This window comes from Zychaea mexicana (assembly GCF_025766255.1).
Source record: "Zychaea mexicana strain RSA 1403 chromosome Unknown BDB00scaffold_161, whole genome shotgun sequence".
Lineage (NCBI taxonomy): Eukaryota > Fungi > Mucoromycota > Mucoromycetes > Mucorales > Lichtheimiaceae > Zychaea > Zychaea mexicana.
The window spans coordinates 67,987-83,491 of record NW_026516824.1 but is presented as its reverse complement, the minus strand read 5'-3'; the positions used below and the strand labels follow the sequence as shown (position 1 = coordinate 83,491).

At 42.1% G+C, this 15,505-nt stretch overlaps 3 protein-coding genes across 3 annotated transcripts; 1 reads left to right on the top strand and 2 right to left on the bottom strand.

Moving 5' to 3' along the window:
- Positions 1–6,546: 6,546 nt before the first annotated feature.
- BDB00DRAFT_857566 (uncharacterized protein) lies at positions 6,547–7,204 on the bottom strand. The gene is made up of 3 exons (XM_053125829.1): positions 7,124–7,204; positions 6,707–7,046; positions 6,547–6,647 (listed from the first exon to the last, which is right to left on the bottom strand). The coding sequence occupies exons 1-2, from the start codon at positions 7,151–7,153 to the stop codon at positions 6,780–6,782; spliced, it is 297 nt and encodes a 98-aa protein (XP_052973183.1). The 5' UTR covers positions 7,154–7,204; the 3' UTR covers positions 6,547–6,647; positions 6,707–6,779.
- Positions 7,205–9,334: 2,130 nt separating this feature from the next.
- On the top strand, positions 9,335–10,847 carry BDB00DRAFT_933892 (uncharacterized protein). The gene is made up of 3 exons (XM_053129133.1): positions 9,335–9,435; positions 10,169–10,437; positions 10,549–10,847. Exons 1-3 carry the CDS (start codon positions 9,397–9,399, stop codon positions 10,592–10,594), a joined length of 354 nt encoding a protein of 117 aa, XP_052973182.1. The 5' UTR covers positions 9,335–9,396; the 3' UTR covers positions 10,595–10,847.
- An 820-nt stretch (positions 10,848–11,667) lies between these two features.
- Positions 11,668–13,820, bottom strand: BDB00DRAFT_857548 (uncharacterized protein). The gene is made up of 2 exons (XM_053125828.1): positions 13,153–13,820; positions 11,668–13,042 (listed from the first exon to the last, which is right to left on the bottom strand). The coding sequence occupies exons 1-2, from the start codon at positions 13,640–13,642 to the stop codon at positions 11,838–11,840; spliced, it is 1,695 nt and encodes a 564-aa protein (XP_052973181.1). The 5' UTR covers positions 13,643–13,820; the 3' UTR covers positions 11,668–11,837.
- Between the last annotated feature and the right edge of the window lie 1,685 nt (positions 13,821–15,505).

Here is a 15,505-nt window from a genome sequence, read left to right as displayed (position 1 = left end):
CGGGTGGTGAATGGAAACGCAGCTGAAGCGGACGCAAATCAAACACAGGACACAGCTATTCAAACAGTACAAGACCTCGCTCATAAGGCGCATCAAACACGACATTGGCTTTGAGGGCGTCATCATCAAGTGGCCCATCATAATCAGATCCACACGACGGCACCGTATATCAACAAAGCGGAAAACAAGAAGAGCCTACCACCAGTATCCAGTCTACGATACATTGGTGAGAGAGACGATCCTACAAACCTGATCAGTGGCAAGCGGAAGCAGTCAATACATCTTTCAAAGTCAAGATGGAAGATACATATGCACATACACACTCCAAGCACATCAATGAAACGCACGTGATTGTCGACCAGCATCCATATTGCTCGCTCAATTATTATGCGACGACAATAAGATCATTTGTGGAGAAAACGAAAAAGGGTAATTGTGCAGTGCTCTAAAAGGATTACAACAAACGTCATTGGGACATACCACATATATTCATCAAAACTTCAAACCATCCATTAGCAAAAGTGGCGGCCGAACGATATTGCTATTTAATACATCCTCAAGAGATGCAGACACATGCTTCAAAAAAATCAGCTACAGACAGCAAGATATACCAGGGGCAATAGGCATTTAGAAAAGCATCACGGTAAGAATTAGTGGCAAAAAGCAATTGATCCACCTTGTAATGTTACGCAATTGTGCTCACATTGCTTTGTCGTAGAGCCCTGCATGTTCCTATATACCAGTCAACGAGATCTCTCACGAATATATTCCCACTACAGATGTTTGGTAAGTTAATGTCCAGGTAATGATAGACCCCGTAAATAAGGAAAAGAAAAAAGAAAAGAAAAAAGAAAAGAAAAAGAAACACAAAAAAAAAAACAGAAAAGAAACAGACCAGAAAAAAACAAAAAGAAAAAAAATTATATACAAGACACGAGTTACAAGGCAAATGCTGCAAAAAAATGCAACTCGAGACAAAAAAAAAAGAACGACAAAAAGCAACACCTAGAGCAAGCTTATGGAAAATTATGATACAAGGTCAATACGTTTTTTAAGATACGAATGCACTTGTATCAATTCCGGGCTGAAGACAAACAATTGCATTCAAGACAAACATCAAAACAACGATAGGCATAACCTATACAAGTGGACCAATTATGGAAAAGTAGTTTTAACTGTAAGTACAAAACACATGGTGATATGTTGCCATCAATTTCATCGATAGCTAACGTCACAAAATCCACGTTATGTTTTCAATATTTCAAACAACAGTAACAAAATCAAGATTCTCGAGTTTGTAATCGCAAACAACTTGTCCATACCTCTAATCATAAATAACGTCCGTGATCCACAAGAAGAGATGACGCGATCATCATACAACGGATGTAGCTGATGAGTGATACAACAACAATACCGTTATACAAAACCAAGAAAACGATCAAGGATAATCATAAAGTACAACGACCCAGTGCAACAGCAACTGCAGCACAGCCTTGGCATTGCAGAAACTTAAGACTAGAAGCAAAAGAATAAGGGGCTATCATTACCACGGACGTAAACTTACTAACATTTGGTAGAATAAACATATCTTTCTTATCAGTTCAGAATAACACTTACTTTTGCTAGGAAAATTGGTCAAGACAAGGGATTGTTGCATATAGCCATTCTCGTAGAATATATCATAACTTCTTTTTATACATAGCATTTCATGGTATCAACCCCTCGGGAATATCACGCCTTTTATCAAGCCACCTGTACGCTCAAATTTAGACCACCTAAATTTGAATATGGTCTCGCGATAACGTCATTGACTTAAGACACAATTGAAAGCACCCGGCATAGCCCAAAACCAATGCCTCCGTATAAGATTTTGCCACATAAGGAGGGATACTGTCGGAGGTTTGAGTATCATACTGGAATGAAGATCTGCGAGATTAACGAGTGACGATTGTGGATGCGTGTAGCTCTCAGGGTAGCAATTTGGGTGCTAGTGTCTACAGACGGTGCTTTTGGTAATATGTTTAAAAAGTATGGAGTTGAATCTTTAATGTTAGTTGATATATACAGAACGACCGCTTTGGCGTGTGTTATCCTGGCAGTTTGTGCGTACATCTCTAACCTTACGACGACAAAAACAATCGTGGTGCATGATATAATGCATAATCTGAAACCACCTAAATTAACATTTTGATTTAATACTGTTCTTGGGCTTTGTGGTCTGCATGTTTGAAATACCTACATGGTTGCCATGTCATTATATAGTATCCAACAGAAAGGCACAAGTTTAAGTTAACATCCGATTAATTAACGGGGAGGCTTGCAGGTACTCTATGCACCAAGCAAGCCTTTTAAGGCCTTGCTGAAGGGCTTTCATGAAGATGTTACTAAAGTTGTTGTCCAACTTCATCGGAAAGCTCTTGAGCAAGAGAGCGTGTATAGATATAATGCACGATAAAACTTCATGGGATTATTTGGCAAAGCTTCTACTCGAAACCGTTTACTTTGTAATGATGAGCACTTGTAAAGCTGAAAACTGCAAAGACCATGTGCAAAGTCAGGAAACCGTAGATATAGATACTTTCGCAGATGTAACAATCTCATTAACTGCAGAAGCAGCGTTTATCTAAGATTTACGCTTGCAAATACATCTCGTGCGTACTATGTACACGCTTCTAAAAGAACAATCAATGTTCGTAATTGTGTAACTCGATTAAAATGCCTAATAAAAGAGCTGCAGTGTCATTGTAGTCAACGCTGCTAAAATGACAAGCGAGTGTATGTTTCAGTGTGAAACGATCTGTGCTTCACGGAGGACTCCCTTTTTTTTTATATACAGTGGAGCTGACATTCAGGAAGACAAAGTCCAACGACAAGGGTAACGGCTTTGATAGTCAGACGGCAGCCTTGAAGGTGCTGCCATTACTGTAGCCTACGAATCTCTCTTTCAAAATTATACGTAGTCATGAAACCATAACCAAACAGATCTTTGCAACTTCAACAACACTTTTTGTGTTTATTTATTTTTATCATTTTCTTATTTATTTGTGTAGTGGTGCACCTTGTTGGACAAGGAAACACACACAATCAGATAGTTTAGACGTCAACAACACTTTTTGTGTTATTGATTTTGTCTTTTGGTGGTGTACACCAATGTGCTTTTTGTCATTTTCCTATGGGGCCCCGTAGGGAAAAGTATACACCGATGCCCCCAAACATCTGTTGGTGCTACTGCATAAAGAAATCCTTCTTGCTCTGAAAAATGGACCTGTATTTATACTTTTTCAAAAACCAAAAAAGTCACACGCTAGTGGATCAGCAGGTCAAGACTGGTTTTCAAGCGCAGTCGCCTCATCACGTGACTGGCTTTGTAGAGCCCTTCTGCTTCTCCTTTGTTCTTTGCTGTGCCAAAGCAAAAGTAAAAGAAGTATCTTTGGATTGACACTATGGAAACACACACGGTCGCTGTCATGCCGCTGTAGTATATAGTGTCGATCCGTGTTTCACCTTGTGCACCATCTCCGCTTCTTATATGGGAACCCCGAGTCCGGATCTCAGGTACCAATCCTGTACTTGATTGAAAAGGCATGGTAACTGCTATACACTCAAGCAGTGTAGCGATGGTAATAAGCAGACACCAAATTACAGAAATTCACCGTTGTCGACTCGTAATCAAAGGACAACAGTTGCAAAAAATAAACCATCCAACGTCCATATCATTATTGGGAGCGATGCGTCAATCCCCAACACCATCAGAATCCTTGCCTAGTTTAGCAGCCGCACAAGCATGGTCAATAGTAGTCATTGCATCAATCATGCACTTACGTCGTTGTTATGGAAGAGGCGATAGTCTGCAAGCACTGGCTTCCGTCAATTCTGGGCTTGCCCGAAAAGAACTGATTGTGTGAATGTCACTTTTATAAATGCCTCCTTCCAAAAAATTTGCACCATGGCAGTATCGATACATAATTAAAGGGCAGATCTATTTGCACCCCCCCTCGTGCACCCCCCCAGTCACTGCCCGGCCCGGATTTTTAGTTTGCACCCCCCCTCCCACCGAACCATTTCGTACACCCCCCTTCATCGAACCAATTCTTGCACACCACTTCATCCACATTCCTCAATCACAGATCGAATTGAAGCAATTCAACACAAGATTGAAGAACGAAGCATTAGCATCGCATCAAGTAACATAAAATGAGTAGCTATAAACTAAATGTATGCATTTGCCTTTTTCAACGTAAATTGTCAGAAAGGAGACACACACACGCACAATGAAATATAGCACCGGCAACTGCTACTTGCTTGTATAAAGAAAACTGTCCTAGATGCATGGACAGAATATGCGAGTAATATGCTAATGATGGAACTGAAAAATGATGTAGAAAAGAAAGTGAGGCCAAGAGGATAATTAAACAAACAAAAGAAAATAAAATTTTTGATTTGACACGTCTTACATAATGCATATGAAACTGAGACTGCATTAATGCAAAATCCTTCAAATAGCAGTATATTTATCTATATACATAGTCCGTATATACATAGTCCATAGACACATTGACCTCTACATTATCGTGTCGTTCGCATCATGTTTGGTACTACATAGTACTCAGGAAGTGACAATGGAAATTGGAGCGTATCTTAAAAATTGCTTCTTTTACTTCCCATAAACAAACAAGCATACTTCTCTAAATCTCTCAACTCATTTCCATCGCAATGTCAAAAACTACAAGTGCAATTCCTGAAGAACTGCGAGTCACTTATGACGACTTTGACTCTGCCAAGCAAGCTTGCGTCGACTGGGGGAAAAAGAGCAAGGTTTCCCTGCGTACCTTGAAAAGTACGCGTACAGGAGAAAAAAGAGTCCTCCGTCTTGTTTGCAAGCACTTTGGACAACCTACCAATCAAGAGGTATATGACGATGGCAAAACTACGACAGTAGAAACCATATTGGCGAACGACAAAGGTGATGTCATTCGATCCAACAGCAAGGACAGCAAGAAACGGCGCGAGAAAGACTCCCAGCGAATTGGATGCGAGTTTGAGATCAAGCTGCGGCCATTGAGCAAGGCTAGCCAGCAATGGCACGTTGTCTCTTTTTACGACGGTGAACACAATCATGAGATTGCAAAGGAGCTCTCGTCGTATCCAATGCTTCGTCAGCTCGATGGGAAGCAGCACGAAATTGTTCTTAGCATGATCAAAGGGCACGCCAGTAATACTGCAATTGTGTCATACCTTGCTGCTAACAAAACGGTTGTCAGCCCCAAGGACATCACGAATATGCGACAGATGGTATTCAACAACGATCCCGACCATACCATATTCAAGCTTATCAGCAAGCTACAGGACAAGGATTACGTCGTTGAGTGGGAATCGAAGCAAGATGGCGAAAAACGGTTCTTGCACTCTCTTTTTTTTGCGCATCATTCTGCAATTTCACTTGCTCGCCAATTCCCTGAAACCATAATCATGGATGCCACGTACAAGACAAACAGACATCGGCTCCCCTTTGTAAATGTCGTCGGTACAGGCAATGTTGGTTATCCAGACTTGAAAACGTTCTGTATTGCTGGCGGATGGGTGTCTGAAGAAACGAATGACAGCTACGACTGGTTTGTCAAAAAGCTTGAGCAAGTTGTCTGGCCAGCTGAGCAGCCAGTCTCCCCGAAAGTCTTTGTAACTGACAGCGAATCCGCGTTGATGAAAGCCTTGGATCACGTATTCCCCAACTCGAAGAAATTGCTCTGTACCAACCACATCAGACGCAATTTTCAAGTCAAGCTGCAGAAACTTTTTGAAGTTAAAGAGGACTTTGAGGCGCTCCTGAAAGCCATCAACTACTTGATGGCTGATGAATATGATGATAAGTTCCAGAACAAGCGACTGGTTCCAGATGAGGAATTCGAGCAAAAGGCGATCGGCATGTACAATGAGGCTGCAATGAAGGCAAAAAAGCCGGAAGAAGTGAAAGCATATCTCGAGAGGTAACTATATATTGGATTTTTAACGGAGATCGTTTGCTTGGACACTATACTTATGTGTAATACTTTCGCTTGCAGTAAGCTTTCTAATAAAGAAAAATGGGTCGGACGGTACCTCGCAGATGTCAAGCATCTTGGGAATAGTACCACCAACAGAGTTGAAGGAACGCACGCCAATATGAAGAAGGCCATACAGTCCGCCAGTGGTAACCTATACCTTGCTTTTGAGCAAATCGATGAATTCTACAGATTAAAGGTACAATACATTCGTATATTATATATATATATGGTAGTTTGATATTTACCTACAATCCTATTCTACGCACATTAATTGCTAATCGTATTCGCTGTGTGTTGATTTGCCTGTGCAGAATCTAAGTTGGGATCGTCAATTGGATAGCGAACATTTCGGTGTAAACTCCCATATCCCGCCAAGTCAAAAGGAAAGGCTGGTAGATTTACAGCGCCACATATCGAAGTTCGCATTCAATGCAATTCGCAAGGAGCTTGTATATCCAAATCCGCTAAGAACCGACAACTGTCGATGTGCAATCAAAGCTCATTACGGAATTCCTTGCTGTCACATGATACCGTCTAAAGGAAAAATTCCTTTGAGCATTATCCCTAGACGCTGGCATCTCCATCCTAAAAAAACAGCTCCTGAAGGTATAGATAGTTTAACACCACTCTTACTCGCTATACTAAGCTGTAGTAACTTTATGTAGAGGAAGAAACACTCCACAGTAGCAGCAACATTCTAGCGATCTCGGAATCATATTCTGCTCCCACCATGGAGAGTCAAATCGAGGCTGAGCTCACGCGTATCACCACTATGTTGCATCGATTTCCTGACCAAAAGCAACGCTCAACTCTTCTACGCCATTTGCAAGCCATCAGCGATGATCTTTTTATGGACATCAAGCAACTGGAGCAGCCAAAATCTCTACCAACGAAAGGCAAACCTAAGCGCAGCTCAAAGCGCGATCTTATTGCTTTGGAACACCAACAGAACGAAAGCAACAAGAAAGCCAAAACAAACGCGGGTCGCGAAGCAGCCGACATATGGTAAGTAACAGTATAATCATTGCTGTAATTGATCTTCTATTGTTATTAGATATACAGTACTGACCAGGTTTACTAAGGGAGGGCAAGCATAAAGTTAAAGCTGACATCACTACCATACCACTACCGCCACCGCCACCACAGCAACAGCAACAGCAACAGCAACAGCAACAGCAACAGCAACAACAACAACAACAACTTACAATGCCACCTTTTTGGTCATCCTTTTTGCCCGCTTCTTTACCATCACCTTTTCCGTCTGCAGATCCACCTATTGTGCCAAATCTGGACATGGTCTGCGATGCAATTCCACGCTCTGCTGTGAATTTAGTGCACAATCCGAAGCCAGATGGAAATTGTGGTTTCCGCTCGTTGGCTGTTGCTTTACTTGGAGATGAAAAACGATATATTGATATCAAGGCCGGAATGCGCGAGTTCTTTATCAAAAATCGCGGAAAAAGTATTTATGAGAGGTTCGACGCTGAAAGAATGCTAAGTGTCCTTGATCCAAATGCGCATCATTGGTTTTACTATCCAGAGTGTGCTCAGCTTGCCTCGGATGCGTTCAATACGCCTATAGCATTCTTTGGCACTGAATCCTCGTTATTTTGCCCCTTACTAAGCACCCCATCCCAAGCGATACGTACAACTCCAATCGTCATGCAGCTCATTCACAACCATATAATTTTCATCCAGCTCAGGCCGGGTGCATTGATTGAATGGCCTGCCTGCTACCCTTATGCTCGAGGTAAAGGCCGCAAAGATGGTGGTGCCAGAATCCGAGGTGATCAATGGTATCCCTTATACCAAGACGCATTTGAAAGCATGATCCATGTGGATATTCCCCTTCCAGAAAATTTGGATGCTCATTCTCTTTCATCTGGATCTGAAGCAGAACACTCTGATTCTGAGCCAGTTGACCTAACTGGACCTTATCAATTTTAGTAGCACAATGTCTCTTCTTGCCCGCTCTTTCTTTTCTCTCTCTTCTCTTCCTTTACTTTTCTCCCCCTCTCTTTTTCTGATATTCATATAATTAATCCGATATACACATGTTTGAACCAATGGATACATCGACCAGGAAAAGGTGAACCCATGAGGCTGCAAAGTACTAGGTCATTCAATTGTATGGATAGTCTGATGATACCACTTCCTTTATTATTTTTATAATTTTTGTTTACAATCCCTTTTTATATCAGCATGAACAGTCAGCTGCCAATGTGTGTATGCAAAAGAAGGAGCAACCCCTTTAGCACCTACTTGGACTCTTTGGTTGCTTGAATATATCGGACCATCCATATGGCGTCTGTTCAATGTTGGAGTTCATATTGCCGTCCTGATAATAGCCAAGGGAAAAACAGAGATACACTCGCATAGTTCGTCAAATGTATTTATAGTGTACACAATGTTTCGAGTGTAATGACATTCAATACCAGTTGCAGTCATCAATTTCATCATCGATATTTGCTTCGTCGTTTTAAGATGACTATTAGAAGAAAAAATGAGAAACGACGACCACAGATACTCCTCTCCTTAACACATAGTCCGTTACTGCACCAGCGGACATATAAAGCCCACCCACACAACGGCCAATCGCCTTCGAATCACACCACTCTAGTTATATTTTTTTTCGTCCAGCACAATGCTGATTTGTCTGTAAGGGAACTGCCGTAATACTGACAAAGAAGCCAAAGTGCATGAAGAAATAAACAGAAAATCAGGTTTCTTTTGTTAATTTACCATCTTTACGTAGTAAATTCCGATTGTCTCTTTGTCAGCTCCAGTGAAAGCATTGAACGCTTGCATATTTGTTCAAGTCTTGTCAACTACATTATAAGCAAAAGAAAGCAAAACAATTTCATTTTGTTCATCCCAGTTGAAATCGTTGCTAAGACTATTAGTCTCGTTGCATAAGAATTACCTACTCGCCCACACACGGCCTAGTTTAGAGTGTTTTTTGAAAAGAAATCTTAAAAGGAATCGCTGGATGAGTGCCTTGAATGTTCCTGTCGTTGCATGGAATGATTAATAGTATGGGCTTTATGAATGAAAAAGACTCGTCAAAAATAGCAATGATTTTTTCCACAACTCCTTCTCTGCTTAATAAAGGTGTTTCGGTGGGAGGGGGGGGTGCAAACTAAAAATCCGGGCCGGGCAGTGACTGGGGGGGTGCACGAGGGGGGGTGCAAATAGATCTGCCCTAATTAAACCAGCGCTATCCTTGCCAATATCATGGTAAAAGGAAAAGCCTGGGGGATCAGACACTTGACCTTCATAAATTGTTTCTGAGACGTTCTTTGACTGTCTCCAAGAGTCTTTGTCATACAGCGACCGACCAGTTCTTGCGCCCCTCATGGGCCCCGTATCTGTCAAAAAGCTCTCGGATCAACGGGTAAACAATTCCAGGGGTTGAAATTCTACCTGTTATGATTACATGATTGCATGTTAATTTACGCCTAGAAGCGTCATACATGAACAGCAAAACTATACTGTGCTTACGCTTAACACGTCGAAAGATCCAACTAGAATGTTTAACGACTCACTCTTTGTCATCTTCATCAATCACAAATAAAGCATCGCGCAGCTTCCTCGAAAACGTATTAGCAGGTCCATGTCGTCAAAGTATCTTGATCATATATGTAATCAAGTGTTACGGTCGCGGTCTTGTTTTCTGTTCCACTTCGGCACTATGTCAGAATCACTCCCCTTTTCGTTTGAGACCAAGGACAGAATTAATGTCATCACTAACGATCAAGAGATCATTAACATCATTATGTCTCACTTGACAAACACAAAAAACAACTACATCATCAGCAACATTGAAAGGACAAACGGAACAAGATCTGACGTTGTGCTTGAACCAAAAAGCAAATGCACTCAACTTGCCCGCCTATTATCCTTTTGGAAATCCAGCACAATGTCAACGAGAACTTCATTGAACGGGCGATTGGATTACAGTTTACAAGCTATTAAGCGATGCAGTTGCGAACCATTACTTTTAATTATATGTCCTTCCTCGCTACCGGATACTCTCAAAGACGACTGACTACACAGTTAGCGAGCAAGCAGCTTGTTTCAATATCCTTTGCCGTTTTTGGGCGAAAGAATGTTTAATCGTCTGCAAGGATAGCATTCAGGTCTGTAACACTACAACATCACCAAGCCCATTTGTCGCGCTTGGTCTCTTTCTTATTTATGATGCACAATCGCTCGTCGACACTCGTAACAATGATGGTATCACCGTGAAACGGCTCTTCATGTTGGCTATGGATCACTATAACAGGCTTCTTGGTAGCGAACGCCATTTGATAGAAACTTTGAACCAGACGCTAGAAACACAGAACCAAGAATACCAACGCATATGGAAGCTCGTTGTCAGCAAAGCACCCAACTGGTACTATTGACGAAGCAATTCAAAACGCCCAAACAAGAAATGACGAATGAAAGCGAGAATACAATGGTACTGTCAACGAGCATCCAGCAGTTTCAATGTTGACGTGTCAAGTCGACCTAACAGCGCTTATATCGCAGGCATGGAATTACGATTCTAGGAGAAAAGGGAGGCTTAACGAAAAAGAATGAGCTGGGTAGAATGTTTGTCCCAGGGGAAAGAGGCCGGGATAGTTGATTACAAAAACGCTGATACTCTTCGTATTCAGTTCACAAAGTATATAAGTAAACAACAATCACTCTAGATATCAACCTACTTACACTTTCACTCTTATCCGATCCTAACGTACCATACCCTCTTGTATTAGTCATACCATGACAAAAATTACATATTGCTATACAACTATATTTGACTGCACATATGTAAACACTGGACAGTAGGGTCTTAAATATTCCGTAGCTTATGGATCTGCTCTTGATTACCAGAATATACGCAGCAAGCACCACTCGAGGATCGTGGTTCCTCGGTTCCGACAGCATTCCCAACAGAGTCGCTAGAGATGATCAAGCACCCTTTAGCCCAAACGGTATGATTCAATGTCTGCCGATAAGAATTGTGTAACATACGTGAAAAAAACGACTTCACTGATTATGAAATTGTGCTGCATATAACAATTGCTAAAGGATCATTTCATCCATGCTGCAGTCACATTCTGCAGAAGCATTTAGCTTAGCGGCGATCAATATACGTGAAATTGTATCAGTAGTATGATCCATAAGACGTATTATGCTTGTAATCCGAGAACACTATACATAGTTCTTTTAACCCGATATCTAGAAGGACTAGCTGCTATGATCTACCTAACAATTGGAATGCTACTATAGTAAGCATAACTACCAACAGGCTCAGAAGCTTGGGTGCTGTCATGATATGACGGGTTTCTCCTACAAAAGAGTACGTTCTTAGTATTTATCTTATTCATACTATTCACTGAAGTTATTGTGCTGCAAGTGACAAAAGTAGCATAGGTTTACTAGATTTGGGAACATTTGAGCTCAAGTCTCCAGTTACCTGGGTTACCATTTGAAAAGACCATACAACAGGACCACTTCAACTTGACAACCAGCATTTATAGCAGCTAAGTTTAAAGCTTTAGAGGGAGATTGACCGAGCGGGTTAGCCACTGAAACCCATTCTACCGCTATATACCCGATTTATAACAGACAGCCAGATGTCAGCGTATAAAGGTTTTTACTTGATTTAAAATTCGTGAAATAATGCGGGTGTTACATTAGATATTCCAAGTGATAAAGGGAATAGCGAAGGAGCTTTATGGAATTTAGTGTGTGTGTATATATATATATAGAGGCAGGGGAAAACGATGAGATACGCCCTTTTTTTTTTTACCGTGACGCAGGGTTGTTAGGGGGATTACAGAGTACACGACCTTTTATCAGTGTTCTTATCGGAGCAGGATTTCCTACGACGAACGGGGGACATATACAAAAGCCCACAGTACCCGACGTTTGACCATCCTCATCTTCCATGATCTCCGGATCAAATGCTTGTTCTCCTTCTGTCACAGCAGCAGCCGTGACATCCAATTCTTGACCCTTGATGGCTAATCCAAGATTGATTGCTTGCTCGACCAAAAGCTGGACTTTAGCACCATAATGTTTCCGTACATCTGCTTCAGCCTTGTCATGCTGATAAACGAACGGGAAAGCCTTGACGATGCCGCTGTATAAGTATTTCCAGTTGTTCTGCAATGTCGTATGCCGTGAGCGATGCACGTCGCTATCCTTATCCATCTCCTTTTTAACAACCATGAGCGCAGTCTCTTGACGTAATCGTACGGGGAAGAACGCGTGTTGATCACTGATGTTGTCTTCTAACCAGTACTGTAGCCGATTGTACTCATCCACATTATCGACGCCGGGAAATACGTTCAAATTCAAATTCTGCACGAGCACGTCCATCATGAACTTTTCTGTCAGCATCTGCAGCCGATGCTTGGGTAATGGGCTGCCCATCCCGACAATGGCAGTGTTCAGGTTTAACCAAAAAGTACTGAGGGCCTTGGTAGCTGCCTCCGCATCGCCTCGTTCCACCAGTATGCTCGCCAGATCACGGATATCTTGTTTGAGGTTCTCGATCTTTTCTCCCACGCTGTCAAGGTCGTCACCCGTGGCTCGAAGTGCTTTGAGATACTCATCAAAGTTTTCTTGAAGCTGCTTCATGTCTTGAGCACGTTGCGTGTATTTGGCCTTGAGCGCGTCAAGCTTCTCCGACAAAACCTTGTTGTCCTTTTCATAGTGTTGCTGCTCGACTTGCAGATTCTCGAGAATGCGTTTTTGACGTTCCAGTTGAGCTTTTAAGGGTACCACAGAAGTTACACAAGTTCCTTTGCCGCCAGCGGCAGAACTTGCCGTGCTCCGGGTTGACATGGTCCGTTTCGTGCTTGCGCCAGCTGTAGCCGCCGCCAATGGCACTATCGTGTCTCCTGCAGCAACGGGGGTCGACTCTTTGTTGCAGTTACTACCGTTACAATCTTGCCCTGAGGGTGATGTGATGCTAATGGACGTTCTGTCATCATCTCGGCCGTCTCCTTTTTTATTTTCCCCACCATTCCCGGTCAAATAAAACAAGACATAAATCCCGTTAGCCATGTTTGTCAATTATTTTTTTTTATGCAAGGTTGAATTGGACATTGCATACCTGCTTTGACAGAATTAGAAGTGGTTGAAGAATCATCTTTTGAAAGTGAAGGTGCGTCTTGTTTGGACATGGAAGGTGGTCTTTCGAGCGACGAGCGAATTTCCAAAGGTTGTTGTTGTGCGTAACCATTGTTGACAGTGTCGGTGCTCTTTGTCGAGTCTCCACTACCTCCTCCTCTGAAAGGAATGCGAAGGCTGCTGGACCGTTTGCTGGTTGTACTTTTCGTGCTGTTGACAATAGGCGGTGCCTGATGGTTTTGTTGTGGTTGTTCATAGTTGGAGGAAGTCAATGATACGGAGGAAAAGGACGACGTCAATGAGGATGGTAATGCTTGTTGTTTCTTGGGCTTCTTTTGGAACAGCTTGGAAATACGTTCCATGGACTTTTTCTTGGGTGCGTTGGAAGCTTTATCAGGGTCATTGGGTTGAAGGTATTGATTGTCGTTGGAACCTGCCACGAACACTGCATGTGGATCGTCTGAGCTGAGCATGCTTTTTCTGGTTTTGTTGTTGTTGTTGTTCTGATGGGTATGTATCGGATAAGAAGGTTGCTGATTTGTTTGTGCGTTTTCCCCCAGACGTCCACGCAGCTTTCTTAAGCTTTGTTTCTTTTGAACAATGGAAGAAGAAGAAGTTTGGGCAAGAACGGGAGTCCAGCCCAAAGGGTCGTTGGATGGGGACCAAAAACTTGAAATCCCGCATATAGGGGGGTGGGTTGGCAATGGCCTACTTTCTCCTCAAGGCACCAAAATTCCCAGTCCATACTTTACCAGGAAGCTGTGGTGCTTCTGTATTCCTCATCTGACTTACAGTACAGTATAATTAATTACTTACGTTCTCAGTATACAGGACGACGACTTGAGACTCTTTCGTTGCCACAGCCTGCCAACGCTTCTTTTATTCATCTGTCAAAGGCCCAACAGTAGCCTGCAGTGCGTCATTGCGTTGTTTCAATGGCTGACTCCGCAATGATTACCAGTGCTATTTTCTACTTTGCGTTAGCTGCCGCGTTCCCTTCCTAAATGCCGCTCACAGGCATTGGAAGCGGGACGCCTTCGGCTTGAGGAAGGTGAAGACTCAAAATAGCCGGTTAGATTAAGATGGTTTTCTTTTCATTATTGATGGTAGCTGAGCAACAGTGTTTTGGAAGCAAGAGTTGATTGTTGATACCTTGCAATTACCTATAAGCATGTTTAAACTACCACTTCTTTTTCAATAGGTTCATTAAAAAGGAGGAGTTGCATCGTCTTCATTGACTTCTGTGTAACGTCTAGCAGCGCGTACCTCTTGCTCAGTTCCTCTAGCATAAGTTGAAGGCACAGGCGATGTATTGTGCGCTGCATAGTGCTTGTACAATATACCTCCTATCATGAGGATTAATAACAGTGCAGCTGTTGATTAGTAAGATTTACATCAATAAGTTGCCTTTAAACAATGACACAAGTACCATCACGATAATATCCAGGATGCACGTTTGTGTGATTTAATACAGAGGACGAAGCCGTCTCTCCGATCGCTTTTCTCCAATGGTAGTAGAGGTGGATACGTCCCATCACTGTTCTTATTCGCTCTTTCTTTCCATGGTTCATTTAAAAAGTGGATTGAAGCGTCCTGGAACGGTAGTATGGTTGTAGTTAGCTTTTACATGGTATAAAGCCACACTGGTGTTGATATCCCATAGGGTGTTTTGAGCGTTGAAATAAATAGCCAATGATCCACAAGTCTTTACGCACAATCATACTATTTACGTATCTTTGTATCTATCTTTCAGTGGTTTTTCGACACATGCTTATAAGCTTTCAAATATTGGGCTTGCCCGTTTGTCTACTTGCTATGAAATAGAGGACATATGTTTGTCCCTGCTTATATTCAAACACATTCTACAGCTTATTTAATTTAATCCTGCTGTTACGGCAACACGATTTAACGTTAAAACGTTATGTGGAGATATTTTCCTTCCTTAACACACATCCAGGAACAAGAAGATCAGAGTAAATACGCCCAATGTTGCTGCCTTACGATAGTCCTTGATACCTAGTTTGGATACTGTTTCCGTCTGAGAACCGACGAGAACATCAAAGCGATGATAATCATGATGATAGAAAAGGAGAGATTGTTGCTGCCTAGTCCTATTTACGTACGATATATCCAGTTGAGATTATTGCATCTAGTTTGGTTGACCTTTCCCATCTGATTATGTCCCTCTCATCAGCAGCACCCCTTTCATGTCTCATGTTTGCTTATATCGTTAAGCAAGCAACAGCACATTCCTATACATTAATGCACTATGCTCAACTATGTCCTTGAATACGCGAAAATGCAAGGGTCAGCAAGCTAGATAGACTGGGATTGAG

Coding starts and splice junctions, on each gene's coding strand:
- BDB00DRAFT_857566 (XM_053125829.1), bottom strand. CDS start 7,153: ATGTCAGCTTTAACTTTATGCTTGCCCTCC. Junction 7,047..7,123: donor TAACTTTATGCTTGCCCTCC/CTTAGTAAACCT, acceptor ACTGTTACTTAC/CATATGTCGGCTGCTTCGCG.
- BDB00DRAFT_933892 (XM_053129133.1), top strand. CDS start 9,397: ATGGGCCCCGTATCTGTCAAAAAGCTCTCGGATCAACGG. Junction 9,436..10,168: donor AAAAGCTCTCGGATCAACGG/GTAAACAATTCC, acceptor ATCGTCTGCAAG/GATAGCATTCAGGTCTGTAA. Junction 10,438..10,548: donor GTCAGCAAAGCACCCAACTG/GTACTATTGACG, acceptor TGACGTGTCAAG/TCGACCTAACAGCGCTTATA.
- BDB00DRAFT_857548 (XM_053125828.1), bottom strand. CDS start 13,642: ATGCTCAGCTCAGACGATCCACATGCAGTGTTCGTGGCAGGTTCCAAC. Junction 13,043..13,152: donor TTCTAATTCTGTCAAAGCAG/GTATGCAATGTC, acceptor AAAATAAAAAAG/GAGACGGCCGAGATGATGAC.